Consider the following 26,434-nt stretch of genomic DNA (forward strand, 5'->3'; position numbering starts at 1 on the left):
CCGTGCGATTCCGCGGCTCTGCGTCGAATTGGGCCGGTCCATTTCGTGGTGTCCGAAATACAAAACACATTCGCCTCGGAACGAATTGAAAGAGAGAGGGGGAGAGAGGCTTGTCTGCTGCTACGCTTCAGCACTGATCATCAGGTGTTGTTGAACCTCGCCGGGTCGTCCATTACATGCTTTTCTGTGCTCAGGCCGAGCTAGGACCCTCCAAACTCGCTCAATTACGAGCACGCTCATCCGCTTCGGTCGAACTCATGCCAAACGTAGACGGAATGAATCTCTGTCGCTTTGGTGCAACAGAGTAGATTGGCCACAATTACCTTTTGTCCTTACAATCATACTTCGAAGCACCGGATTGCAAGTCCACAAGGCACTAGGAACCGTCTATAGCAAAAGCGCTCTTTTCAGCTGCGTATAATTTACGCGAACGGCGTGACGCGGCCCCTGAGATGATCGCGCTTGCGTTCTAGATCCGAAGTGGCTTGAACAAAGTCCAAACTTGGAGGAAAGATAATGCTATCACCGTAGTACAAGTACAATGTGTTCCGCCTCCAGATAGCGTGCCAGTCCAGTTTCAGCTTAGCGGCAACTTGCGATCGAGGTTGGAGGTGTCCGGCGCGCCGGCTGTCTGGATACTTATTGGATACCGAGATCGCGTACCAATCCAGTGACTGTCGCACCATAAGGCACGAATGCCAACTTTATATCCGCGACGTAGCAGATCCTTTCGACGCTATGGAAGAGAATCGGAACATCGAAATCTTCAAAAGGGATGATCCAGGGAGGGCTGCGGCCAGTCCCTGCCCACGTTTCTTGCGCCTCATGCACGCGGCCGAAAAGGGATATGCTTTGGCCGTTGAACGACCATGGAACCAAGGTGCTTGCTGTGCCGGACCTTTTGCTAGCGGCCTCTTGCAGCATGGATACGACTCATGCAACGGCTTAATACCATCTACGGAGTGCTTTGTACGCTTTGGACTCATGGTTGTAAGCCAACACTGGTTGGCAGCATCCCGTCTTATTTCCATCGATCCTCTGGCCGCATCTTAGGTTTCGTTTTCACCTGAGCAGCCTATCGCGTCAGTGACGACGAGAAAAAGCTCCGACGAGCGCCGCTGGTCGATCCGCACTTGCTGCCAATGCTGCCCTTTCCGGATTTCCCTGTGCTTTCTGCATGATCTTCACAGCGAGGACTTTACTTCAGGCACAATTTTTATGTGCGAGATTGCCGTCCCAAGGCCAATATCCGCCGTGTCACTTTCTTCTAATTTCCTCCAGAGGGAAAGGATTGAGGTCTGGTCGAAGGGGCCTTGCGGTCAACTGTGGGGCCTTTTCATAACGTACTGTGTGTATAAACATTTGCTCCTAGCGTTGTTCGACGGTTTCGTTGAATCTCGTTCCAGGTTGGAGCCGCGAGTCAGACGCGCAGCCTACTCCGCATCGCCTTAAGTCTTTCCCACTTTTCTAGTGTACAAAGTATAATAAGGCACAGAAGAAGGCCAACCGTGGTCTTGACTATCACATAACTCGTGAGCGGTCTTGCCATATCACTCTATGCCACCCCCGCTGCTCCAAAGTGAGGCCGGGACATGGCCATCGCTGCGGCTTCTCCCATGAGAAACCCCGAGCAATGGTCGATGTGGAGACGGAGCGTGTTCAAGTTCCCTCCGACGGATCTCAGTTCATACCCGCCGCCGAACTATATCAACCCTCAGGAGCGAGGGATTGAACTTTACATCGTCAACTCAACAGCGTTCACGATCACACTCGTATGCGCCTCGGTGCGACTGTACACGCGAATATGGGTTCGCAAGTACTTCGGCCTGGACGACATGTTCCTGGCGCTTGCGCTTGTAAATTCTGCATCCGATATGATCCAGTCGAGGCAGCATGCTGATATTCGCAGGTTGGCGCCGTCGGAGTCACCACCTGTATCGTGCTGGGCAGTCACCTGTACTACTGGAACCGGCATTCATGGGACATTCCCCTGGACTCGGTCGAGGGTGGGTACAAGTCGATCGCTCTTCTGGATCCTCGCTAACGGTGTCGAGACAGTGTCTGGGAAGGTTCTTTTCGCCATTAAGATTCTCTGGTACTTCACCTCGAACTGCGTACGAGCTTCCATCTTGAGTCTCTACTATCGCCTTGTGAACCACCTTGGGCTGGACAAGTATCGCTGGGTTCTCCACGCAAACAGTGCCTTTCTCCTCGGCCTGTTCCTCGCACAGGAGGCCACCTCTGTTTTTGGCTGCTGGTAGGGTGTCCAAACGCTTCTAAAGGTCAAACGTTTCGGCTGATTCGTGGACAGGCCAGTAAAGGCATTGTGGGCATTCCCTCCAATTCCTGAGGCGAAGGCAAGAACGACCTTTTCTCACAAGGTACCCCCTGCTGACGTAGATACAGTGCAGCAATCTCGGTGCCACCGCTATGATTGTGGGAATTCTGAACTCATTTTCAGAGGCTGTGTTGGCCGTGCTGCCGCTCCCTGTCATCTTCTCCTTGAACATGAGCCGTAGACAGCGTCAAGCAGTCGCGGGAATTCTATGCGGAGGCTTCCTCGTTGTTGCTGTCGGTTGCGTGAGGTTGTATTATCTCTGGCTAATGGTTACGAGCGGGGACCCTACGTGGTGGTCACAAGTATGTAGACCCGCTGATGTCGGCTCCTCGATACTGATCACTTTTCAGCCTCATTGGATATGCTCTGAGTTTGAGATGGACGTGGCGATCGTGAGTGTGCCATTCATACATAATGGCGCCGTATGCTAACCATTCAAGATATGTGCCTGTACTCCGGCTATTCTCTCGCTGGTCAAACATAATCGAGCTTCCCGAGCCTCTGAGGCCAGCAAAGTCAAGCCGAGCCATCCCACAAGTGAGACTAGCATTCAAAGCAGTAGTTTGCGGTCAATCTTCGTCCAGACAAAAGCCCAAGCCTTGGACAGTCAGCTCCCGGCAGATGCGGACCAGGCCATGTCGATCAAGTCAGGGCCAAGCGCGAAAAGGAATGTCGACATCGAAGGGATCAAGACGTCTGGATTTGGGTATACCGTGACTATAACCACAAGTCATGGTACCAGGGTTCGAAGGCGATGGGATGTGCAGAACAGGCAATGGCATTATTTTCCAGAAGAACCAGTCTTGGATCCTGAAGACTCATTCCAAGTATCAAAGTCGGGGACTCGAACACGATTATCGAAGGGTTCCGTCAGGCGAAAGCTTCCGTCGTCCAGTCTGCAGGCAATCAATGCGACGAGAGCTCCGCTGCAAGTGGCGGCAGAAAGGGGATCCGAAGCGAGAGAAAGCTTTCAGCTGGGCAGATTTAGCGAGGAGAGAAGCCGCAGAAGTTCACCTAAGAGCAGGATGTCGTCGAAGCACGGCAGCATCGACGTGATCCCACCGATGCCAGACATCCCAGCTTCGCACAGAAGCAAGACGGCCATCGAGGACATTCGGCTAGGTATTCTGCCTTCCCCCAGCTCCGTGGCGTTCGAGGAGACGGACCGGCCGCAAACGTCGCACCGGGCGAGCACCTCGAAGTCGTCGACGTCTATCCTGCTGCCAACACCCACGGACACTTTGCGCCCGTCCCTGTCTGCTGCTCAGCCTCTGGATTCATTTCAGCGTTGGACGTCTGCGTCTCGGTCCCAAGTCGGCCGAGGCCTAGACGGGGGCGGCCTTTTGTCGCTGCGGAAGTCTCTTGACGATCAGAGCAGCGACGACGAGTTCAGCCTTCCGCTGCAGCAACCGAGCCCCAGAGCGTCGGGTACATAGCGTTTGGACACTTTCGGGGGGCGCCTGGGATTGCGGTTCTGCTGGAATCGCGAAACGACGATGAACGACGAACACGAGGACATGTTGGAATCTTGCTCTCCGCTGACACAAGGGTTGGCTCAAGAGATACCCCTTACATGATGCACGTAATGTGGCACTTTCTTCAATGTTCATAGACTAGGGATGAGCAAATTAGCGAGCATGTAGACCATGCTCTCGTGATACACAGTCTAAAGAGCCACTCCACTCCTCCCTTGTTCTTTTTTTTTTTTTTTTCTATTTCTTTCAACTGATAGTCTTAAAGACGTACGTACTTCAAGGTATCAAAAGAGGTACATCGAATCAAACATCTTTAAAGTTAGCCCTAGCCACAGTCCGCTATGATACAGATTAGAAGACTGAACTTCTGGTCTCGGCTGCCCACTGCACCAGCGCCAAAGACGAAGTTCGTACAAGCGTCCTAGAACGCGACGTCTTCGGGGCTGCGGTCGCTCGTTCTGAACTCTCCTTGACCGCGGCGGCTACGCTGGTACCCTCAACGAGCGGTCCGCTGCGTGCCGCCCATACTGCATTCTCGAGTGCTGGACCCCCTTGCCCCTTCTCCCGAGATGGATTCACGCTACCGTTCCGCTGTTGACTTTTCGGGCGTGAAACGTCGGCGGCGGTGGACAAGCACGTTGATGCAGACACAGAATACGTTCGCTACGCGATGCAGGTTCGTGGGGGGAAAAGAAAAATTTTACGAGAGCCAAAAAAAAAGGCGAAGGCCAAGGCGGATGTTCTGCTCTGTTTGCTTACCGGACACTGTTGCTGTTCAACGCCGTTTCGACCGGATTTACGACGACGGCCCCGCGGACTTCTGTGCTACCTTAGAGGTCGCCGTCGTCCCGATCCACGCTCGCTGTTGCGATGCCTGAAGAGGCGGTCAAGACATCTTTGCACAGGACCGACCCACGCGTACGACGCTCCGCAGAACATCCGACGGCGGTAAGGTTCCTCTGTCGGACGCATCGGGCCCCGTTGGACGCGTGGGGAGCAGGACGCGTCCGCCGTGCCGTCGGCGGTCGCCCTCGTCGTCTCGGGGGCACTCGTCCGCGTCCACAAACGAGTGGACGGGATTCGCGGGCCTGGCCTGCGTCAGCGGTGGGCAGGCGTCATCACATGTTGGCCTTGAGGGCAGAGTAGGGTCAAGGTAAGGTTAAAGGGTAGGGTTAGGGCAGGGCAGAGCAGAGCAATGTACGGCGTGTACAAAGATCGCAATGTCCATGCCACGTGCGGCGGCTTTGAGGCGACTGGCGGCGCCGAGTGGCTGATTGGCGGCGCCAGTCTGGCTCGAGCACTCGATTGTCGCGGAGGGGGCGTTCACGGTCAGACGCATAAACTGGTCGGTATCTTGCCCTTTCCTTTCTGCGGCGTCAGGCGCGCCAGCTCTGACTGCATACGAGAGATGTAGAGAGGGAGGGCAGGGCCACCGCTGGCACTGCGGCGGGAGCTGTCACGCAGGGAGCTGAGAGAGCTGAGGTATAGCGGTGAAGATCACGGAGGCAGGCCGAAAGAACCGCGGCGAACTTTTGGAGACCATTGAGCGATCGATCCGGTTTGATTGCTGGCAGAAGGAGAAAGATGGATACTTGTCTTTGCGCACCAAAGTACGGGGAAGGGCCGTGCGGAGGCCCGTGAGGAGGATTGATCGTTGTAGGCAGCTTTCTTCCATTTGTGATGCGCCAGCGGATCTGCACAATTGCCCTGAGGCGGTCACGCAGGCGGATGGCAGATTGCAGCTGGTGCTGGTTGAGCGGGAGCACGTGAATACGGGAAAGCTGGATGGTCAGCGTCGCTAGCGAGGAGTTTCGATGCTACTTCAGCACGGATGAAGGCAGCGGTAACGGCGACACTTGTGGCAGCGCCGCCGCAGCTCCAGGTGTGGAGCACGAAGAGGAAACGAAGGGGAACATCCGCGCGCCGGGTGGAACCAACACCACAGAGCGACGAAAGCACGTATGGAGACTGGCCCGGATTGGGCTCGATGAAACACGGCCGGCCAGTGAACATGGACTCGAGATGAAACAAGCGAGCGACGACGGGGGAAAGGGGGGCTGGATGCCTCGCCGTACGCGTCCTGCGTCGCCGTTCTTCGCCGCACGATCCAAGCCAAGGCACGGAAAAAGTAAAGGGAAAAGAGAAGGAGAGAGAAAGAAAACGAGGGAGCATCGTTGAAGGAACCCATCACGAGCCTGCGGGGGGCCAGCTCTCGTTTCGCGACGCTCAGCCGCTGGTGTCGGTCCCGGCGAGTGGTACGACTGGGGCTGGAGACACGGCCGGCTGGAGCTCGCACAGCGGCACCGAACGGATGACGTGGGCGGCAGAACAGAGGCAGGTTGTGCGTGCAGTGCGAGCAGTGCGAGCACATGTGTGTGCGCCTGCGGTTGTGCGTGCAGTTGTGCGTGCAACTGTGTGCGCGTGTGCGGGTGGAAAGCGGGTGGCAGTGCCTTGGATCGGCGGGCGCTAGAACGGCGGCGGCGACAGCAAGTCACAGACGCCCCGTGGCCCAGAACCGGCCCAGGGCCGCGCCCAGCAGCGGGACCGGCCGCGTGTTCGATCGGCTTCCATTCAGCGGGCGCGAGCCCGGAAGCGCATGGAGACAGGACAACGACGGGATGAACAAGCGCAAATATGAAACGGAAGGCGAGAAAGACACTAGGAACGCGGCGGTGGCCAGGCTGAAGGAGGATTCAAGGCTATCGTTCACGGCTGTGCATTCTCAGCAGTCCCACCGGTCTGTTTGGCTTGGAACGCAACCCCCCCGCCGGCCAACTGCCCAAGCGCCCCTCCCCCCCTACCATTGGCGCCCGGCCCCCCCACATCGCGGCGGGCCCCCCTCCCCTACTTTAGTGGCTGCACGGTGCTCTGGCTGAGATCAGCTCACGCACTTCCTAAACGACCTTCTCGATAATTCTCCGCCCAGTCTCGGCCTACTCTCGCCGTCCTCCATACCATCCACACCACCACACCACACCACACCACCACTGCTCCCGCTACCACAAACACCTCGCTACAACCCTTCCTTCCCCTCCGTTGCGTGATATCCAGCCTCACGCTCCCACTCGTTTCTTTCACACGCGTCTGTAGCGAGGCTCCTCCATTGTTCCTGTTCTTGGAACGTGCCCATGTCCACGCGCTGGTTCGCAGTCGGACCAGCGAAGGGCAGCAGCAGCAGCAGCAACCTCTCCAGTTCGTATCGTTCGGGCCAGCACCCCGCATCCGTTCAGTCGCTACGCTCCGTGCTGAGCGGCATTGCTGCTCGCGTCGAGCAGCTCCCTACGGCACGGCAGGCTCCTGATCCTCCCTTGGCTCTGGGCGTAGCTAACTCTCCCGCAGCCTGCCTCTGACACACAAAACACACGTCGACCCAGCACAAGTACCGACTTTGCCAGCCCGTCCGTCCTCGCAATTCATCCTGGCGACTTGAACGCACCTGAGGACAGACTCCGTAGACACCAAAATGCCAAATGGGCTGGCCGGACCCTTCCGACTCACGCTCTACACGCTTCTAGCCTTTGCGGCTGCTCAGCAGCAGCATCCGCAACAGGATGGCGTTCGCAGCTCCCCGCCTGAGAACGCAGCCCTGAGGCAGTTCACGCAGGCGCCTAATGACGCTGGCGGCAATCAGCACCACAGCAGCCCCGGCGGTGTCAACAGGAACCCGCCCGCCCCGAGCCTGGGCGGCCATCACGAGCCCACCCACCGTCGGGGCAAGAGCACCGATTACGCACACCAACAACACTTCATATCATCACCATCACCATCTTCATCCAAAGATGCGCGCGCCGTAGCGACTCTGGCTCCGGCCGTCCATGGTCGCCAGCAGGACGCTGGCGACAATGGCCGCGCCGTCCGAGCCCCGTCTGCGCCACGATCCGCTGCCGGAACGGCCTCTGCTGGCCTTCAAACCGTCCGTGCGCGGAGACTGCAGGACTGGGAAGTCGAGGACTTTGTCCTTCTGGCGACCGTCGACGGGTCCATTCACGCGAGGAAGAGGAGCTCGGGGAAGGAGCTGTGGAAGTTCCACTCGGATCGGCCGATGGTGGAGATCTCGTATGCAAAGGACCGATTCAGAGAGTACGACCGCATGGGCAACGAGGAGGACATCATGTGGATCGTGGAGCCCAACGACGGCGGCACCATCTACATCTTCGTGCCCGGCGAGGGTGGCGGCGTCCAGAAGTGGGACATGACCGTCAAAAAATTGTTCGACCACTACAGTCCGTACGAGGACCCGAACATGCCCTTTGTCTACACGGCCGAGAAGAAGAACACCCTCTACACCCTGAATGCCACCGACGGTACCGCACTCAAGTACTTCAGCTCCACCGGCGGCGGCATCATGGGCCAGAAGTCGTGCCGCAAGGTCAACAACCTGATGCTGGACGAGGAGGACGAGGACGAGGAGTGCGAGTTCTCGCCCACGCTCAACCTTGGCCGCACCGAGTACACGGTCAACATCCAGTCGCAGCGCACGCAGCAGAACATCTGCACCATCAAGTATTTCGAGTGGACACCCAACAAGCGCGACGACGACCTGGTCGCCCAGTACTTCGACACCCTGGACAACAAGTACATCTACAGCCGCTTTGACGGCTCCATCATCGCTCTGGAGCACGACCGCACCGGCGGTGTTGCGCCCAACCCCTTGTACCAAAAGCAGTTCACCTCCTCGCCCGTCGTGCGCGTCTTCGACGTCGTGAAGCCTCAGGGGGCCGACACGCGCGAGACCCCGCTTGTCATCCTACCTCAACCCGTTGGCCCGCTCGTCAACAGCGAGCTGTCGGAGAACGTCTTCATCAACTGTACCGAGTCCGGCAGCTTCTACGCTCTGTCCGAGACAAGCTACCCGTCCGTCACAGACGGGGCCGGTTTTGCGCAGTGCTACAGCTCCTTTCGCTACCTCGACGGCTTCGGCGGGCTCGACGACGACACCAAGAGGCGCCAGGCGCTCACCCCGAGCTCCCTCGTCGGCGTCCACGCGCTCAACGAAATCCTGAGGCGCGATCAGAACCTCCTGACCATCTCCGGCCCGCCGCCGGAGGAAGAGGCGCGCAGACTGCACGACCCGATACTTCAGAACGAGGCTGGAAGCATCGTTGGTCGGCAGCCTGTCACGATCGATCCACCCAGATCCAAGTTCGAGACTCTGTCCGGCTTCCTGGGCCAGCAGACGGCGTTCAACCTGCTGTCGATCATCATCGCGCTCTACGTTTTCGCTCCTCCACTTCTGAAGTGGTGGAACAGGCAGTCAGCTCCGGCATCGCAGACGAAGCAGATCGTGCCCGTTGATCCAGTCGTTGTCCAGACGCCTGCTGTCGAAGAGGACGAGGCCGTTCCCCCAGAGCCTGTCGTGACCGAACGCAAGGTCCGCTTCGCGGCGGAAGTCGTCGACGAGGGCGCTGAGACAGGCACCGAGAGCATCGCTCCCTCGGTCAAGGATTCCGAGCTCGTGGTTCAAGGCCCCGTGACCGAGGATGGCACGCCGCCAATGCCGCCGAAAAAGAAGAAGCCGCACCGCGGAAGCAGGGGCGGCCAGAAGAACAGACCCAGCAACTTGAAGAAGAAGCTGCAAAAGGCCGCTGAAAGCAACAACACCAACGGCGCGGGCACCGAGATCGATCAGATCGTCGATGGCGTTGTCGGGTCTAGACAGGCGGGCATGCAACAGGACATTGCAGGACCAGGTATCGCAGACGCGGGAAGCATCACCGACGTCATGGACTCGATGCAAATCAACAGCATCAAGGTAGACACGAATCGAGTGCTGGGCTACGGCAGCGGGGGCACGACGGTGTATGAAGGCACGTTCGAGGGTAGAGAGGTGGCGGTCAAGAGAATGCTGCTGCAATACTACGATCTGGCGTCGCAGGAGATCAAGCTCCTGTCCCAGAGCGACGATCATCCCAACGTGGTGAGGTACTTTCGACACGAGAAAGACAAGGACTTTTTGTATGTGTTTTTTTCACCCACTCCTTCCAGCGTGTAGAAGAAAGAAAGGACATGCTTCAGTTAGGAACTCAATTTTTTTTACTAACAATAAGCTAGGTACATCGCCGTCGAGAGGTGCCAAACAAGCTTGTGGGATCTTTTCCGCGAAGGCCAGCCGGTTGACGGCATGGCTGACAGCCACATGCGTCTACTCAACGAGATTAATGCCAACATGACCGCTTCCCTATACCAGATTGCGGCAGGCTTGCGCCACCTACACAGCTTGCGCATTATCCATCGCGACATCAAGCCGCAGAACATCCTCGTCGCCTATCCCAAGAAGAATCAGACAAAGGGACCGCGTCTGGTCATTTCTGATTTCGGACTGTAAGTCCCTCTCGATTGAGATTCTCCTACATACTCCCCACTATCCTTTGTTTTTTTTTTTTTTTAAAAAAATTTTTTTTCGCTGTCCCTCGTTTTCGTCAAATTCCCCTCTGCTTATTGTTCGTCGGATAAGCTGACTTTTTTTTTCCCCTTCACTTCAGATGCCGCATGTTGCAGGACAATGCCAGCACGCTTGTGGGTACGGTTGGTAATGCCGGTACGATTGGGTGGAAAGCGCCTGAGGTGATCGGCCAGCCACGCAATGGGGCAGGCACGCAGTCGTCGACCCAGAACGACTCGAACTCCGGTTCGGCCAACGGAGACGGAGCAGCCCCTGGCGTCAAGCGCGCCGTCGACATATTTTCCCTCGGCTGCGTGTTCTACTATGTGCTGACTAACGGGTCCCACCCGTTCGACGCCGAAGACGGTGATATTGGCCACGTCGAACGCGAGATCAACATCAAGAAGTGGGACAAGCCAAGGCTCGACAAGCTCAGCCAGTGGGGCGACTCGGTCGAAGAACCTCGCCAGCTGATCGAGTGGATGCTTTCAAAGCAGCCAGAGCAACGGCCCACAGCCGCCGAGGTGATGAACCACCCCTTCTTCTGGTCGGACAGCAAGCGGCTGAACTTCTTATGCGACGTGTCCGACCACTGGGAGCGCGAGTGCCGCGACCCACCCTCGCGAGCGTTGCAGATCCTTGAGGAGATTGGGCGCGAGCGTAACGTGCACAAGGGCGACTTCCTCGCCGAGCTGGATCGGTGCTTTGTCGATTCGTTGGGCAAGCAGCGCAAGTACACGGGCGACCGCATGCTGGACCTGCTACGGGCGCTTCGCAACAAGAAAAACCACTATGCGGACATGGACGACTTCACCAAAAAGAAGGTTGGCGACCTGCCATCAGGCTACCTGAACTACTGGATGCGCAAGTTCCCTAACCTGCTGATGGCTTGCTACGACGCAGTGAGAGAGTGCAGGCTCGAGAACGACGCACGGTTTCGCAACTATCTTGAGGAGGCTGTGTAGCAGCGCGCGTGTGTAAGTGTGTTCGCTTTGGCTGGTCTGATGATGATTGAGTATTGGGACAGGCCAAGGGGACGATGACTGTGTGTATTCTTAAAACAAGTTTAAAAAAATAAAACAGTACATGATTCCATTCACCGTTATCTGCCTTTCCAGGCTTGGTTGCTGATCATTCTCGGGGCGCTTTATCTCGCTCCATGAACTTTGCCTTCGATTTCATGCACCGTCGCCTTCTGCGGGAAGAGCTATGCCAGATCATTTGACACCGTGCCGTGTGCCACCGCAACCACTGACGCCTGTTGTGAAGAGAGTCGTTTTTTGCCCACCTACCAACTTTTCGGACTGAGAACAATTCCCTTTTTCCAAGCCCCAAAAGGGGTGTGCCACACGCCTTCCCCACGACCACAGATCTCACACAGGCTTACTTGTAGAAAAGCCCCCTTCGTCCTCCCACCGCTGGGCTACCACCGTGTCCTCTCGGGTACGGTGAAGGCCCCTTCGCTCGCATCCAGGACGCGCCTTGTCGCCCTAGACCTTCACCCATACACGCACACACGCATAGATATGTACGAATGAGCTGAGGGTGGATGCGAAAAACGGGGATAAAGGAATGGGAGAGAGAGAGAGAGAGAGAGAGAGAGAGAAAGAGAATTTTTTTTTCTTTTTACATCGTCCATCTATCCATCCAGACAGGCAGGCAGTACGCAAACCAACCTGTCCCTAGGTCGCCCACGAGTCGGGACATGCGCCTTTTGACTAGGGTTACACGAGGAGCTGGGCGGGTAATTGATCAGCGTAGACTTTACTTGTATAGTCCGTTGGGGTGGGTGGGGGAGGGGACGGGGATGGCCCTTTTTTTCCCCCTTTCCCTTCAGGAATACCCGGACCAAAAAAAAAAATTTTTTTTCCAAAAATTTTTTTTCTTCTTTCTCTTTTCTTTACTTTCGTCCTGTTAGAAAAAAAAAAGGAGACACGCTGCATCAGTTTTGGGATTTGTTGGGGGGGGGGGGGGGGGTGTTCCGCTGTTCGGCCTGTCGATTCTTTTCTGCAGACTCCTGCAGCGGCGGCCGTCGCTGGGGACGAACGTCGAAAAGAAAGCGGCGGGGTTGGGAGGGGATGCCTCTTCCATCTGCTGGGCTCACGTGTGACGGCAGAACTACGCCGTGTGACGAGGTGCAAAAGGCAAGGAGAGAGGATGCGTTTCGAGTAAGCGTTCGTCCTTTGTGATACATGCTCGTCTTGCGTGATTCTCCCCCCGTCTCGTCGCTCGCACTACGGAAACACCACCCCCTCTCTTTCGCTCTCACTTCGTGTCGGCATGTCCTTGGAGCTAAAATGAGTCAAACACGGCCGGACAGGGCAATCCTGCCACGCGGGTGCGGTGGATGAGGATGGGCGGGGCCTTCGATCATCTTCGTTGCTCTGTCCTTTGGCAATCCTTCGCCGCCCCTCTCTGCACTCCTGGCTTGGCCAGGCCGGCATGATCGGCTAGTTGCAGAACGGTCGTGGAAAGCCGGTGGCTTGAACGGTCGTGCTTGCGTCCTTCCGAGGGCGGGTCCAGCACAGTCGCAGAAAAGACACGACGAGCCGTTATAGACGGGAGAGCGAGTCGTCTGGCTTCATCTGCAGTGGATGCCGATAAGGACGCCACGGTCGGGTGGAAAGCGCCTTTGCGGTTGAGAGAAGGCAGAGAGATTCCTCGTCTTGATGCCTTTCACACCCCGTTGGGTGCCCTATCTTGTGCCGCTCGAATGTTTCAAGGACGTACCGGACGACTGGTTCGAATCACGCCTTTCGCATCAGCCTTGGAGTGAAGAGCGGCCTGGATCTAACCGTATCGCCCCGGCGATCCACATCGCTGCCCTTGCTCAGCCGCCGGTCAGATCTGCGACGATCGACAAATCTGCAGGAGCCTCTTTTTCGTCTGACAGCTCGAGAACAAAGGAGACTTTGTCCGGCAGTCGCGCGTCCGCTGGCATCAACGCCGGGCTATCACTAAGGCCCCGGTGGCTCACCAACCTCCATCCTGGAGAATGAGCCGAGCAAAAAAAGGCGGACCCGTAAGTCTGACACGGAGGTGCCTGTTGAGCTGATGAGGGCGCTTCGAAGTGGATCAAATGACGCTGCCAGTTCAGCTTCGTACGAGACCCGGATGAGCTCATCCTGTGCGCTTCTCATTGTAGTCCTTCCTGAACCGCTCCAGTGGACGTGCTTCTGCACGATACAAGGTCAGGGGTGATATCTGACGTACGCCCCTGCCGGCCGTGTCGTCTTTAGGTAAGCTTGATCCTGCAGATGTCGTACGCAGCGGTCGAGGTGAACAATTACCGCGATGGATTGGCAAAACACAACGCGTAACGCGGTGCTGGCCGGTCGTGAGGCATGTTGGATGTTCAAAGTGGCCCTGGGCAGCGAAACCGATGCCCTGATTTAATCGTATTAGTCGTGCCGATGTTAAAGTATTACTGTGCATAAAAGAACAAGATCTGTTCTTTGTCTGTCCCTGGATTTTAAAACCCCCTTTACATCGATATTTTTATTGACCGTTCGCCCTTGTACCGAACTCCATAATTCCGTACTCTGTGTAGATGCTCCCTTACTTGTACAGATGCGTTGGTGCTCGCACTTAACGAAAGAAAAAAAAAATTTCGTGTGCGTTTGTGTCCGCGTGCATACAGAGCAAGACCAGCATGGCCCCAGTCAGAATTCTTGCAAGGTTGCCATGACTAGAGTGCTTCGCCATATCTTCCCAAAGTGTATTCCCAAGGACGCCTCGCTAACAGGTGGTTGATCGCTACCCTGCTAAAAAAAAAAACACACGGCGAATTAGGATGCTAATCCCATGAAGCACCCAATCCAATGAGCGAGGCTGAAGATCCCGACAAGAATCAACGCCACGTCTTTTCCCAGCTCGAGATTGGAACGTACTCTAGTTTCCCTACTTGAGCAATGCTGTAACGAACAAGTCTTGCCGCAATGGACCAGATGTGTGGTCTGGGTATTGCCTCCGCATAGTTCCTCGGGAGAGCATTTACCAGAATCGAGCACTTCGGAGCAGATAGGTGTCTCACCGCTCAGCTGATATCCAGGCGAGATCACCCTGCGAACACGTGCAGGGTTCCCGTACGCTATGCAGCCACTGGGAATGTCCTGCTCGCGAGTCAACCGTCCATCCGTCGATCTGGTTAGGATTGTGGGGTTCTGCTTGAAGCAACGAGATGATCAAACATCCGAATTCGTGAACCCAAACACGTACTCGAGGGTGGTACGAACAGACGGGTAGTAACAAAAAAGTTTACCTAGCACAGGAACGACTTACCTTGGTTACCACGCTGCCGGCACCTATCACACAGCCGGAACCAATTTTGACGCCGCATAGAATCTTAACGTCAGCGGCGATCCAGCACTCGTCGCCAATTTCAATGTCGGACGCGAAGGAAGGAGCGCCAATTGGCCCTCTCCGCTCGTCAGCATCTGCACAATGTCCGAAATAATTAGTCTTCTGTTACGACGGCGGCGGCTCGGGACGCGAGTGCGAAAAGAAAAAGAAATCCCGCATGCGTGACCAGAGAACTAGTCACACACGAATCCCTCCAAAAGTATGCAAGGCAATAGCACTCACGATCCTCAAAATACTCACCCAGGGGGTGTTCGACTGTGGCGAGCGTGACATTCGGTCCGAAAAGACAGCGTTCGCCTATGCGGACGTAGCAGATTGGTGAGTCGATGACGACAAAGTTTCGATTGATGAAGGTCCCGGCGCCAACGATCAAATTCGTCCCGTAATCAATATGCACCGGCGGCTTCACGTAAGGGGCGTCGACGATGAATGGATTCGTTACTGCTGGATCGTGCTCCTGCTCGCCCTCTACCGACTCGACTCCGCCCCTGGTCTCCGAATCGAGGAGATCCGACCGACTCGGTTTGCGCGATGGGGGCGGTGTCGATATTGCATACTCGTCCACCGCAGATTCTTGGCCGACTGGTACAGAGGCTTTGGGCTGTACGTCCGCGAACTCAGGGCTGGGTGGTGGTGTGTCCTTGATGGCGGGACGGCCCTCTGGCGACGTGGAGACACATTGGGGCCGTGGTGAGGTCTGGGAGTCGCCGGACGAATGAGACGACCCCGGCTCAACGGCTGATGATCCGGCCGCCGGGGGAGCCTTGCGTGTGGCCTCATCGGCGGTAATGTCGGATCTAGTGTTCAAATTTCCGGCTGCTTTGCGACCTGTCGGCAGGATTTCTCCTTCTGAGTGAGCTGCTGTTCGATTCGACGTTGCTCCCTTGGGTCGTTCCAAAACAATCCTGCGTTGTATGTGTCAGCTGCTGCCTCTGCGCATCGGTTCGATGTGGATTGAATCTTGGATCCGGGGGCACGACAAGCCCGGCAGACGGTAGAGAGCTGACAGACAGGTTTACTCACTGCTGCCACAACCGCGCCCGCTGCTCGGGCGAAGCAAATTCTGCTTGATCGTTGTACCTCGCACAAGCCTCAGCACATCGTTGGCGTGCCGCACGATACTCAGGTTCGGCTGCTGGGAAGACAAGCCTATTGGCCCTTGATCTCCTTTTTGGGCTATCCCCTGCCATGGACTCGGGTACCGTGGGGCGTCCTTGCGTTTGGCAAAAGCGTGGGAGGACAAGTAAGCGCGGGATCCGGCCAAAGAAAGAGGGGGGGAGAAGTGTGAGAGAGTAGCCAGAGGTCACCAGACTTTATATGTATGTTTGGAGGATTAGCGTGGAATTGACAGGCTGCGTGTGAGGCTTGAACGCTGAGATCTCAATGCAGGTCGTCGATGGCGTCAACGAGGGGCCCTACACATGCGCCTAGCAAAAGTAAATTTATCTGACGATGGTGAGGATTTGTTGATCATGCAAGAAATACTCATTGAGAACTGTTGTCACCCGTCGGGCGCTTATATAGCAACCTGGTGCCGGAGAAACGTCAGTCATAGATGAAGACAACCGCCGACTTTCTTCTGGCTATAATTGAAAAAGCGTAGGAACGGAATAGGGTAATATTACAGCGATGTCCAGGCTAGAAAGGCATAAGCAATGTGATGTCAGAACGGACGAGACGATAACCCACCAATAGTATTTTTACAGCACAAATCCAGTTTTACCATCCCAACTTCCTTATTTGCCGTAGAATAATAAAGTTTATGCTGCTGCAGTCACGGGAAAAAACAAAGTCCCAGCTTTGATTATCGAGCTGATCCAGTACTGACACGCGTGCATGGTGCTTCGTAGTAATAATGGGTGGGTCAGCCGGATGAGGATTGGGGGTTTTCGCTAGGCAACTTCGCTCCCGCAAGGATCCATCGCTTCACAGTTTTCTGTCAAAGCACCTGCAGTCTTAGATCGCTTCCAGCTTGTCGGTACGCGAATGGAGACGAATGATTTAGCCGCCCTGCGCTTCCTTCGGCCCGGACAGCTTTCCCCGGAGCAAAACATTTTGGGAGCTTCAGGGGCTAATCCTCGAGAGAGAAAGGCTGCGGAGCAGGCTTGAGACGAAGTGTTAGGCTCTATCTCTTCGTCCCAATCCCAAAAATGCGTGGTATCGACAATAGAAACAGCCGCGATTTCCCTAGTATAACGCATGATATGCTCATATTTCGTCCAACTCAATGCTGATCAACACTTCAGGACCGGTATCTACATGGCTGTGTGCCGTTCACGGCGGACTTTTCTTGAACGATCGCCAGTTACGGGAACGCGGGAACACCTACTTGTAGGCTACTACAGAAAGCATTAGTGCACGGCTCTTCAACGTTAGTGGCGAGGGTTGCTAGCAAAGATTCCTCGGCTGTCGTGTCTGCGCAGCCCACGCTATTCTGAGAACGCCACCGCTTTGCGGGATAGACGCGAGGCAACGAGGCGAACGAAAGCTGTTGTGGTGTCTTGAATCAGCCTACGTATTCCGTGCAGAGAACGTCGGAAAGGCGGCCGACTGACTCACCTACGTGCTCAGCCATCTGACTCACTGTCCATTGGCTGATCAAATCGTGATCAAACACCAATTTGTTGACGACGTCCCGGATCTTAGCGGAATATGATCGAAAGTCCATCTCCGTAGTCTGCCACAAGCGACGACAGATGTGATGCAGCCCCGAAAAACCAAGTCCCAGGTCCCCCCCCTCCCGGCGGTGAATAACTTGGACGGACTGATAGAGTGCTGAGCTTTGCTTTCGATCAGCGGTGTGAGCACTTCATCACGAGCACACGACTGACAAGGGCCATCAGACATGGGAAAGATGCAACCTCGCCCCAAAAGAATTGTTAGACGTTAAAATAGTTTTCCAGCAGGATGTGGAACGGGACTCTGACACGGTGGGTACACAGAGCCGGGTGATTTTACTCTCTCAGTCAAGCACGCGGGAAACGCTCCTCGGCGGTCACGCAGAGCTTGTATGCCCCCCATCAGGCATGAACGCAGCGGACGACGTGTGGAAATCCCCGATTGGTCAAGGCGTGTGCGCTCTGTATTAGAATCCCACTACATGTTTTCTCATCCAAACGCAGATCTAGATTTGTTTATGGGCTAAAGTCTCCGCTCTCGATCCGGGATGCACGGGCCGAGCCTTCGTATAGCACACGCGGCCGCGCAAGGCGCAAGTTGAGGGGAAATGTGTTCTGAAGCACAACGGTGCGAGGAGAAGGCAGATTCCTCGGGCTTTCCAGCATTCATAAACCATGTTGTTATACCCCTGCGCGTCGTGTAGCAAAAACTATGGATCCGAACACGTAGGATCATCACATTCAAAAGAAGGAGAACAAAAAAGTAGACCCGAAATTATCGGACGATAATCGTTGAACTAAGTCGAAACTCAACGCCAACCAAGGCCCCCTGTGGAGTGTCACCAGAGGTCTGCCCCCCGTGGTCTTGCTCAAACATCGTCCCCCTACAACACACCTGCCATCGTCGATACCTGCCTCCTGAGCTATCTCCGTATGCAGTTCGAATGCCCGTGGTTCTCCATTGGAAAGTTCATTGCACGACATATAGCTGTCATATTGTACGGGCCTAGACCCTGTTAGCTTCAATGCAACCCTGGCCCGTCATTGGTGCATAGACATAACTACCGTTTGCTACATGCCGTTCCAATCGATAATTACTCAAGCCTCCGGAACTCTTCCAAAGAATTGTCAGCATAATGACCAGACTCCTCTGTGCCACTGACGTTTCGCTTCACCAGGGAAACGTAATTACAATCGAGCGCTTTATGCACCATGTTAGGAGCTTCGGAATCGAGCTGTTGCAAATCGTCTTGAGATACCAATACCTACGTCACTTACCACAAAGCTAGAGATTCTCTCTCTTGCGCCTCGTTTAATTCTTTTTCGTTAACCTCGGCACTTTTGTCTCTTCGCTTAAAGTTAGAACGAGAGGCTCTGTTCATACCTTAGATTAGATATGTTACTGATTCGTAGAATACAATCACAGGATATGGAGAAGCTTTACCAAAGGATTTGTGATTTGCTTGCCCTGTGTCGTTTATTGCTCGCTTAATCTTTGAGCAAGGCATGCCAACACGCCAGCATCGTCTCGGATCGGGACTAGCGGATGCAACGGTGATGCCCACCATGAAAGCAAAGAATAGTCTGCCAATTTTCATTGCTACAAGTTGGATGAAGGTGAAGATGTGAAGACAGTGAGGGCAAGCTCCAAGGCTGAGATTTATACTGGACTGATAAGAACGGGTCGAAGACTTGTCAGGCCGGAGGCAGCCGTTTGACTCGAGTAGGATGGCTTTGTGACTCGATAGGATACGCCAAATCGTACTGAATAACGAATAAGAAGGCGAATACTATTGATAGCTTAAAAGAATGTCGCATCAAGGTGCACTCGAGTACTTCCTTATCTGGTGATCAATAGATTCCAGATGAAAGAGCATCCCGGACGCAATCCAAGCTCAAAAGTCTAGAAGATCAGTTGTATTTTCCTTGCTTGATCAAGTTGGAAAACGACTGATAGTAGTAGTATGTTATATATGTTGATGGGTCCACAAATCTTGATCATGCTCGATGGAATACGAGACGATTACTGAAGCTTTGGATTTACCTCTCCTCATGTCAAGTCAACTGAATCTAGTGGGAGCAGTAATATACACTGGGTCGATGTTTTGGTCAATAGGCAGAAAATGAACGTCAATAAGAACAGGGGCCTGGGCTGTTTAGGAACAAAGAGTGAAGCATAAGATCAAGATGTGGCGTCAACTTGTTGGATTTAGCAGTTTCCCCATGTCCAGTTCCAATACTGGCTTATACCTTCGAATCTAAAGCCCTAGCGAGCTTATATCATCATCACGCAATGAATGTATGTCTGACGAAGATAATGCCTCGGCGAACTAAATTCATCATGGCGGCGTAAGCATACTTGTATGTAAGTTTGAATGGATACAATGGTTTGTGGGCAATCTAATAGCCATTAATGCCAATCATCTCCATTAACAGAACGATTAGAAGAGGGCTGCTGTTAATGCGGCACGGTGAGATGAGGTAAATTAAGGCACGTGATAAGTACGGCTTTGTGCAATGCCGACTAAGCTCTTTTCGGCGCGTTCTTTGTCGCGACAACTCTCCATGCATCATCAACCATTCTTCCGCGAAGCTACCTCGTACCTTGCTCGCCAGAGCAGGAGGGCCAATTGGGTTTGCAAAGAATGTAGACGAAGTCTTAGCAGCACAGCAGCGCGCCGTGTGCCTGCTTCGGCTGCCACCACGACTGCTTCTCCTTCCGAAAGGCCAAAGCCATTCTATGTCACGACGCCGATATTCTATGTCAATGCTGGTTAGCTGGTTGTTGGTTGATAGAAGGAATGGCAGCTGACCAAAACTTAGCCCCTCATGTTGGCCATTTGTACTCGATGGTTCTTGCGGACATAATCAAAAGACATAGCCAACTGCGTGGAGAGAGAGCCATTCTCCTAACTGGCACAGATGAGCATGGCATGAAGATCCAACGAGCGGCTGAAAAAGCCGGCGTTGCCCCAAAACCTTTTTGCGACAAAGGTGCAGATACATTCAAGGTTCGCCAATCTAAGTCAATCGCCAGTCCAATCTCACAAAGGTGCTAATATCAGCAGGAGCTTGCCATCAAAGCAAATGCGACCCCCGATCGTTTCATGCGAACAACAGACGAAGACCACAGAGAAGCTGTCCAGTATGCTTGGGTATGAGTCAGATGTCGCCATGAACACTGATTTGTTCTAACGCTCGGACAGCAACTGCTGAAGGAGAAAGATCTTATATATTCGTCGAAGCATGAAGGCTGGTACGCTGTTAGCGATGAGACTTTCTACCCGGCATCTGCCGTGCATCTCGTTATTGAACCTTGGTCTGGACGAAAACACATGGTTTGTAGTGATGCTCTAGATCTGGCAGTATTCGTGCTAACGGCATAGGCTTCTATCGAAACTGGTAAAGAGGTAGAATGGACAGAGGAAGAAAATTATCACTTCCGTCTTTCGGCATTTCGAGACCAGCTGCTGGACTTCTACGCACGAAATCCTGGATGGATAAAACCCGTGCAAAGGCATCAGCAAGTAGTTGACTGGGTCTCAGAGGGTCTTCAGGACCTCTCCGTTTCACGGCCGTCCAGCCGACTCACTTGGGGCATACCAGTACCAAATGACCCATCACAAACAATATATGTTTGGCTGGATGCTTTGATCAACTATATTACAGCGGCAGGATATCCATGGAGCCCTGAGAATGCAGCAAAAGGAGGCTGGCCTGCCGATGTGCATATCATTGGCAAGGATATCGTGAGGTTTGTTATCAGCACTCTCGACCTAAAAACTTAGCTAACAAGTCGCTAACAGGTTTCATTGCATATATTGGCCAGCGTTTCTCATGGCTCTTGACTTGCCGCTGCCCGCTGCCATTCTCACGCACGCTCATTGGACATTAGGCAAAGAAAAAATGTCCAAGTCAACTGGCAATGTCGTCAACCCGTTCTACGCAATCGATCGCTTTGGTGTGGATGTTATGCGTTATTATTTAGCACGTGAGGGTGGTATCAAAGACGATGCCAGCTACGACAATGAGCATATCATTCGAAGATACGACCGTGACTTGAAAGGTCAGTTAGGAAATCTAGCCAGTCGATTGACCAGATCCAAGAAATGGAGGATAAAAGACGCCGTTAAGGCCGCACAAGCAAGTGAAAAGAGGTTATTGTACAGTAATGAGTCGCACCGGAACCAGGTACAGATGTTGGAAAGTCGTTATTCAACAGTGGAGAAGCACATGGCTGAGTACAACATTCCCGCCGCAGTCAATGCTATAATCGACATCATATACAAAGTACGTATCTCATTGCAGTAGTCCTATATGTCGAATCGCTAACATAGCGTAGACCAATGTTTACTTTAGTGACCAGGCTCCATGGGCCCTGGCATCTAACGGAAGAGTTACGGAGATGAATCAGGTCTTGTACCTGTGTACGGAAGCTGTCCGTATCACCGGCATCCTGTTGCAACCCTACATGCCTGAGAGGGCTGGGACACTATTGGACATGCTTGGTGTGCAGGAGGAACGACGGACAGCAGCGTACGCTGTGATAGGCACCGACTTCGACTACGGTGAGAGTAAGGTTGATTTGGGCAAGGGTGAGCATGGGACTTTGTTTCCACCTCACATAAGCTGGGATTGAAAGGATGCCGTGTTGCAAGTCGATCGTATACTAAATCTCGGTTGGAGAAGCTGATTTTGACTTCTCGGTTCAGTTTGGACAAATTCTTTTAAGTACTCTCCGGATGTAGAATAGATATATTCTGGTCAAAAAGAATAAACTTTAATTTGAGCAACCCACGTGCGAGAATTTTAGCAAAGTTGGGGGTCGAATCATGGATAAGATTACGCAACGACATGGACTACAATGCTGGCCCGTTGAACATTTGCATTACGCAGGGTCGCGAGAACTACACATCTAGCGGCTGCGGAATCCTTCTAACTCTGGGGCCTGCAGAAGGATTAAGCCAAGAAAAGCATCTCTTAACGTCACGTAGTGATCGGCCTGCTCGACTTTCGTCCTGCAAGCGTAGTTCGTGGAATGTCGGAGACCACAAAGACGGAATTCGAAGCGCCCCTTATCTGCTTCACTCCAAACTATGCCGTAAGATCACAGCAGACGCAGCAAGGCATGCGTCTGCTGCCATTTCTTCTGTCCTTGGAACACCGGCTGCGTGCAGAAAAGGGAAGAACAAGGAGGGAAAGGGTTAGATCCGTCCGTCCAACGTCTCACGCGATTCGAACCTGGGTTGCGTGCTGGGGTAGTTTTGAAGAGCGCAGAGAGACGTTCGATCCAAGTTGCAAGAGCGTGCCAACGCAACCCAGCTTTTAGCTTTCGCCTGAAAAAAAAATGAGAGAGACAGAGAGTGTGTGTGTGTGGGGGGGGGGGGGGGGGGGATGAGAACAAATCATGCTGGCAAGCAGTTTGCCATTTCGAGCGCAGAGCTCATCTCTTCGGCTTTGTGATGGCAGGGGAGCGTTGCATAAGCGCGGGGACGGCACATTGCACACACGTTTGTGCGGCTGGGAGCCCAAGAGAAGGGCGAATCGAACACCTTCCCCGTCCTCCTCCAAAGCTGCTGGACGCTGTGGATTTTGACGAGTCTGATGTTGGGAGAGCACACGGTCTCCAAGAGAAGGAGCGCAAGGATACCATATCCAAGAGTGTGGTTTGGGAGGGCATAAGTAGTTCCTTAAAACCAACCCAGCAGGACGAGCAGTTGGACGTGGTGATTAGGTTCACAGAGATGCGTGAAGCCGTCTTGTGCGTATCACATACTTCCCTTGTCCAAAGCACAACATGATTGGAGGAACAAGAAGAGAAGGGGGGAGGAAGGTGTGGAGGCCTGTAAGAATAGCATGATGTTGTGGGAACTGGGGCGCCTGGTTTCCGGGATGGTGTGAGATTCTCTTCCAAAGTTCTTTTCTCGTCAAGCTTGAACTATTTACATCGAACGACGCGAGTCGCTAAGTGAAGTATAAACTATATGTGAGGAGTTGAAATGTCAAAGTGGTTATCTGTGCTTAAATAAAAAAAAAACCATATCGTCGTAGATCATCATCACTGAACGTCATATATTCAAGTGATATCGTCAAATGGGTATAAATGACTTCCATACTTGTCCGGCCTTAAACTCACGCTGATACGAGGTTCTCGCGGCTGAGGCAAGTTGTTCAAACTTCCTTCCCATTTACCTCGACGACCAACCCGTCTTTCTTCGCACGTAGAGCCTTTGCGAGCATGAGCTCCCGCATCCAGTCAATGCGCTCATCCCTCGTTTTGACCGCGAAGTGATGCGATTTGCCCTGCTTAGACATCTGGTCGGGTACGAGCTGGAACTCGAAGGAAGAGTCTTTGGAGGCATCCTTTTCTTTATCCTTTGCAATCTTCAGCGCTTTGAGCTTGGCCGCGAGTTTGTTAGATGCAATACTGCTGCAGGCCACAGCATATTCATCAATGTTCAAGGTCTCTAAGATTGCTGCTTGGGGGATGTCATTCTGGTGCATCTTAAGCTGGTTGCCGGAAAGCCTGAAATGATGCTCGTTCCATTCGTGCCTTAAAAGCTTTGTCTTGCGCTTCTTCATCCAGCCCGCGTGGTTGACGCCTGGATATCGCGGATCCAGATTCTTCTTGTTGCCCTCCGAAAAAGCTAGCTTGCCTTCGGTCTTCAGCGAGGATATATCACCACTGCCAAAAGTCTGCTCCGAAGTTCGTCGTGACATGGTATCACTGCTTGTCGCCGGGCTGAACACCTCGTTCTCGTTTAGACTTGGCAATGGCTGAGCGATCCTCCAGTCTTGACGGGAATTACGAATAGGATCGCGATATATCATATTTGGGGGCACAGATTGAGAAGTGTCTCGAGAAATAGGCCCAAGCGGAACATTCGTGACCGGAACGTCCATGTCAGATGCTGGAGTTCCAAATCTGTACATGCCACCATTCGGTACCAGCGATGCACGGGACGAAGAAAATGCGGAGAAGGGATCTTGGATGGCGGAGAGATTGCCAACGTGGTCTTGAACAGGTACAGCAGTTGCTGCTCTTGGTATTTGAAGACGCGGCAAAGTCTGAAGTCCGGTCAGGGGAGCCGCATACGCTGGGTTAACGTGCGCAGCAGGAAACATCTCAAACTTCTGCTCCTCAAAAGCTGGCAGGGGCGAGGTTGGCTCTGGAATTGCCGGTGGCTCCACATGCTGAAGCGCCAGAAAGTTCTTGACATTGTCCTGCGCATCACGCTCCTGCACGCGCTTCAGGGCGTCTGCTTGAAGAGCGATTGTCGGCATGTCGCCAGGCCCAAGAACATCGGATGATGCCACCACAGAAGGTCCAACCACAGATGGCTCTGCTTCCGACACTGGCCTGTACGCATTTTCGACGAGATTTGGTGCAGTACGAGCATTACCCGGATCACCCGCCATCCAGATGTGCCCACCATTCTCAGGTGATATCGGAAACCCATGCTCTTCTTGCAATCTCTTCATCAGTCTCTGCTGTTTCTTCCACTTGGAGCAGTTTTCACCTTTCGAGCACTTGTGTGGCCTGGGGATTAATTGCTCGATTGCGACAATGGAAACGGAATCCATCGGGGTGATTGGGTCGTGTGGATTTGCGCGATATCTCCTCCTCCGTCGATGGCCACTTCCGAGCCCGTTCGGGGAAGGTGGTTCATCACACGCATCCCCACTACGCCGATGTGAGCATCTGGATCCTTGAGAGCGCCTCGGACTTGTGTCTTGGAAAGGTGTTGGAACAGGACTGATTCCCGCGTCACCATCTCGAAGACTGCAAATGTGACTCCAGAGTTCATGACGCTTGCCGAACGATTCGATACCAATATCTTTCAGATCATCGAACTGGAGATCAAGAAGTACACGGCCAGTTATATCGTGATGCTCGAACTTCTCAATCACAGCTGAATCAATACCAGTCTTGTACATCCAGAGCGATACCTGCTCAGCTGTCCACGTGTCAGGCTCGTCCTGGTTCCACTGATCTTCTGAAGCCTGAAACGTGGCGGGAACATTGGCGATTGTAGTCGGCGTGGTCTCGTTAAATGACCGTCGAACGGCGGTGTCAATCACGAGCTCTGGCTTCTTTGGGACAATGGGGGACAGTTGTAGCGCAAAATCAAAGGATAATTCCGAAGCAGTTGAGGCCCGGAACAAGTGCGGACCTCTTGGACCTTCTACGGACCTTCGTGTCTCCGGGCCGGGAAAAGTCATTCGCTTCACTGACTGAGGCGTGGCAATTTCATCGTACGTCGATATGGTGCTTTGGCTTCGCCGACCCTCATGCTAATGAGAAGGATTAGCGGTATGCATCTTAGGAGGAAAATCTCAAGCTCGCTCATACCATTTGAAAATCGAATTCATCCTGTGGTTCCTCTAGTGTACCCTCCTCTGAATCTTCCTCGAACTCGCTCAACTCATCTTCGATCTCGTCGAGTTCATCGAATATCTCGGTGAATTCAGACAGCGGGCGGGCTTTAGCTGACCCATTCTCCTTTGCCGGGACCTCTAAAAGGGTGCTGGGTGTGTCTACTTCGTGAACGACAGACAGCATAGACTGCCGATGTGAAAAAGCGGAGTCGATGGAGAACAGCGGCTGCATCTTGCCCCGCGTGAACATCTCCACCTCGCCATCCAGCGGAGTAATTGGAGTCAACGGCGCCATTGCGGCCTGGTCGTCACGTCAACGCTCGAAGAACACGTTTAATTTGAATGATGCACCCACCATCTTCACTGCCTGATCTATGAACTTGAACTGAAACGCTCAGATGCTCGAGATGGGTATCACAGCAGAGGGAATAAGAATCGTCGCCAGTGTCACAGCAGCCCAACCGGGAAACACGTACAATTCATGTCACGAAAACAAAATGTGGAAAGTCTCAGGTCACCCGAAGGGTGAAGCGAGCTAGAAGCATTTAGTAGAATGTGCTCTTGCGCGCATACAGAGTGTTGAACCTTTGACAGGCATCGTGGCCGTCACAAAGACCGCCTCTTGGCAACGAAATGTGAAGAGGCTAGGGGACGGCTCCGGGTATCCCATGCTACCTGCATGCACTGATCATGCATGGGCTTCTCTGAGCACAATTGGAGCGCCAATCAATGACCTGCAGGGCCTACGTTAAAAAAGGGCGGCGGTTAGAGCTGAATGGTTGGTGAGGCTGGCGGCGTGGACCGCTTGATTTGCTCTTCTTAGCCTTTATGCTACATTGTTTTCGGTATAGCTTGGGGATCTCTTGGCCATGCATCACGC

General features: G+C 53.7%; 5 protein-coding genes across 7 annotated transcripts; 3 read left to right on the forward strand and 2 right to left on the reverse strand.

Annotated features, from left to right (window-relative positions):
• The first annotated feature begins 1,575 nt into the window (after window positions 1-1,575).
• On the forward strand, window positions 1,576-3,971 carry PV09_07166 (uncharacterized protein). Its single transcript, XM_016360897.1, has 7 exons — window positions 1,576-1,856; window positions 1,910-2,006; window positions 2,059-2,257; window positions 2,312-2,357; window positions 2,407-2,640; window positions 2,689-2,730; window positions 2,779-3,971. Exons 1-7 carry the CDS (start codon window positions 1,593-1,595, stop codon window positions 3,772-3,774), a joined length of 1,878 nt encoding a protein of 625 aa, XP_016211269.1. The 5' UTR covers window positions 1,576-1,592; the 3' UTR covers window positions 3,775-3,971.
• Window positions 3,972-6,699: 2,728 nt separating this feature from the next.
• PV09_07167 lies at window positions 6,700-11,297 on the forward strand. Of its 2 annotated transcripts, XM_016360899.1 has the most exons (4): window positions 6,700-7,102; window positions 7,153-9,768; window positions 9,865-10,134; window positions 10,296-11,297. In XM_016360899.1, the coding sequence occupies exons 2-4, from the start codon at window positions 7,277-7,279 to the stop codon at window positions 11,158-11,160; spliced, it is 3,627 nt and encodes a 1,208-aa protein (XP_016211271.1). In that variant the 5' UTR covers window positions 6,700-7,102; window positions 7,153-7,276; the 3' UTR covers window positions 11,161-11,297. The 2 variants fall into 2 exon arrangements, with proteins under 2 accessions (XP_016211271.1, XP_016211270.1); XM_016360898.1 differs by having other exon boundaries at window positions 6,700-9,768.
• An 872-nt stretch (window positions 11,298-12,169) lies between these two features.
• On the reverse strand, window positions 12,170-15,973 carry PV09_07168. Of its 2 annotated transcripts, XM_016360900.1 has the most exons (4): window positions 15,581-15,973; window positions 14,798-15,462; window positions 14,477-14,631; window positions 12,170-14,307 (listed from the first exon to the last, which is right to left on the reverse strand). In XM_016360900.1, exons 1-4 carry the CDS (start codon window positions 15,745-15,747, stop codon window positions 13,984-13,986), a joined length of 1,311 nt encoding a protein of 436 aa, XP_016211272.1. In that variant the 5' UTR covers window positions 15,748-15,973; the 3' UTR covers window positions 12,170-13,983. The 2 variants fall into 2 exon arrangements, with proteins under 2 accessions (XP_016211272.1, XP_016211273.1); XM_016360901.1 differs by having other exon boundaries at window positions 12,170-14,631.
• A 3,758-nt stretch (window positions 15,974-19,731) lies between these two features.
• On the forward strand, window positions 19,732-21,973 carry PV09_07169 (methionine-tRNA ligase). The gene is made up of 7 exons (XM_016360902.1): window positions 19,732-19,948; window positions 19,999-20,186; window positions 20,244-20,330; window positions 20,382-20,513; window positions 20,562-20,929; window positions 20,982-21,465; window positions 21,518-21,973. Exons 1-7 carry the CDS (start codon window positions 19,741-19,743, stop codon window positions 21,812-21,814), a joined length of 1,764 nt encoding a protein of 587 aa, XP_016211274.1. The 5' UTR covers window positions 19,732-19,740; the 3' UTR covers window positions 21,815-21,973.
• A 1,086-nt stretch (window positions 21,974-23,059) lies between these two features.
• Window positions 23,060-26,154, reverse strand: PV09_07170 (uncharacterized protein). Its single transcript, XM_016360903.1, has 3 exons — window positions 25,910-26,154; window positions 25,529-25,855; window positions 23,060-25,470 (listed from the first exon to the last, which is right to left on the reverse strand). Exons 1-3 carry the CDS (start codon window positions 25,910-25,912, stop codon window positions 23,347-23,349), a joined length of 2,454 nt encoding a protein of 817 aa, XP_016211275.1. The 5' UTR covers window positions 25,913-26,154; the 3' UTR covers window positions 23,060-23,346.
• Between the last annotated feature and the right edge of the window lie 280 nt (window positions 26,155-26,434).

The sequence above is a fragment of the Verruconis gallopava genome (assembly GCF_000836295.1).
Source record: "Verruconis gallopava strain CBS 43764 unplaced genomic scaffold supercont1.27, whole genome shotgun sequence".
NCBI classification, from domain to species: Eukaryota; Fungi; Ascomycota; class Dothideomycetes; order Venturiales; family Sympoventuriaceae; genus Verruconis; species Verruconis gallopava.

Excerpts from the sequence above, each read along its gene's own strand:
- PV09_07166 (XM_016360897.1), top strand. The coding sequence starts at position 1,593 with ATGGCCATCGCTGCGGCTTCTCCCATGAGAAACCCCGAGCAATGGTCG. Across the intron at positions 1,857-1,909 it reads TGTTCCTGGCGCTTGCGCTT|GTTGGCGCCGTCGGAGTCAC; the intron begins GTAAATTCTGCA and ends TGATATTCGCAG. Across the intron at positions 2,358-2,406 it reads CTCCAATTCCTGAGGCGAAG|TGCAGCAATCTCGGTGCCAC; the intron begins GCAAGAACGACC and ends ACGTAGATACAG.
- PV09_07167 (XM_016360898.1), top strand. The coding sequence starts at position 7,277 with ATGCCAAATGGGCTGGCCGGACCCTTCCGACTCACGCTCTACACGCTT. Across the intron at positions 9,769-9,864 it reads GAGAAAGACAAGGACTTTTT|GTACATCGCCGTCGAGAGGT; the intron begins GTATGTGTTTTT and ends ACAATAAGCTAG. Across the intron at positions 10,135-10,295 it reads GTCATTTCTGATTTCGGACT|ATGCCGCATGTTGCAGGACA; the intron begins GTAAGTCCCTCT and ends CCTTCACTTCAG.
- PV09_07168 (XM_016360900.1), bottom strand. The coding sequence starts at position 15,747 with ATGGCAGGGGATAGCCCAAAAAGGAGATCAAGGGCCAATAGGCTTGTC. Across the intron at positions 15,463-15,580 it reads CGGGCGCGGTTGTGGCAGCA|GATTGTTTTGGAACGACCCA; the intron begins GTGAGTAAACCT and ends CATACAACGCAG. Across the intron at positions 14,308-14,476 it reads CCGGCAGCGTGGTAACCAAG|GACATTCCCAGTGGCTGCAT; the intron begins GTAAGTCGTTCC and ends ACTCGCGAGCAG.
- PV09_07169 (XM_016360902.1), top strand. The coding sequence starts at position 19,741 with ATGCATCATCAACCATTCTTCCGCGAAGCTACCTCGTACCTTGCTCGC. Across the intron at positions 20,331-20,381 it reads AAGCTGTCCAGTATGCTTGG|CAACTGCTGAAGGAGAAAGA; the intron begins GTATGAGTCAGA and ends ACGCTCGGACAG. Across the intron at positions 21,466-21,517 it reads TAATCGACATCATATACAAA|ACCAATGTTTACTTTAGTGA; the intron begins GTACGTATCTCA and ends AACATAGCGTAG.
- PV09_07170 (XM_016360903.1), bottom strand. Across the intron at positions 25,471-25,528 it reads ATGAATTCGATTTTCAAATG|CATGAGGGTCGGCGAAGCCA; the intron begins GTATGAGCGAGC and ends CCTTCTCATTAG.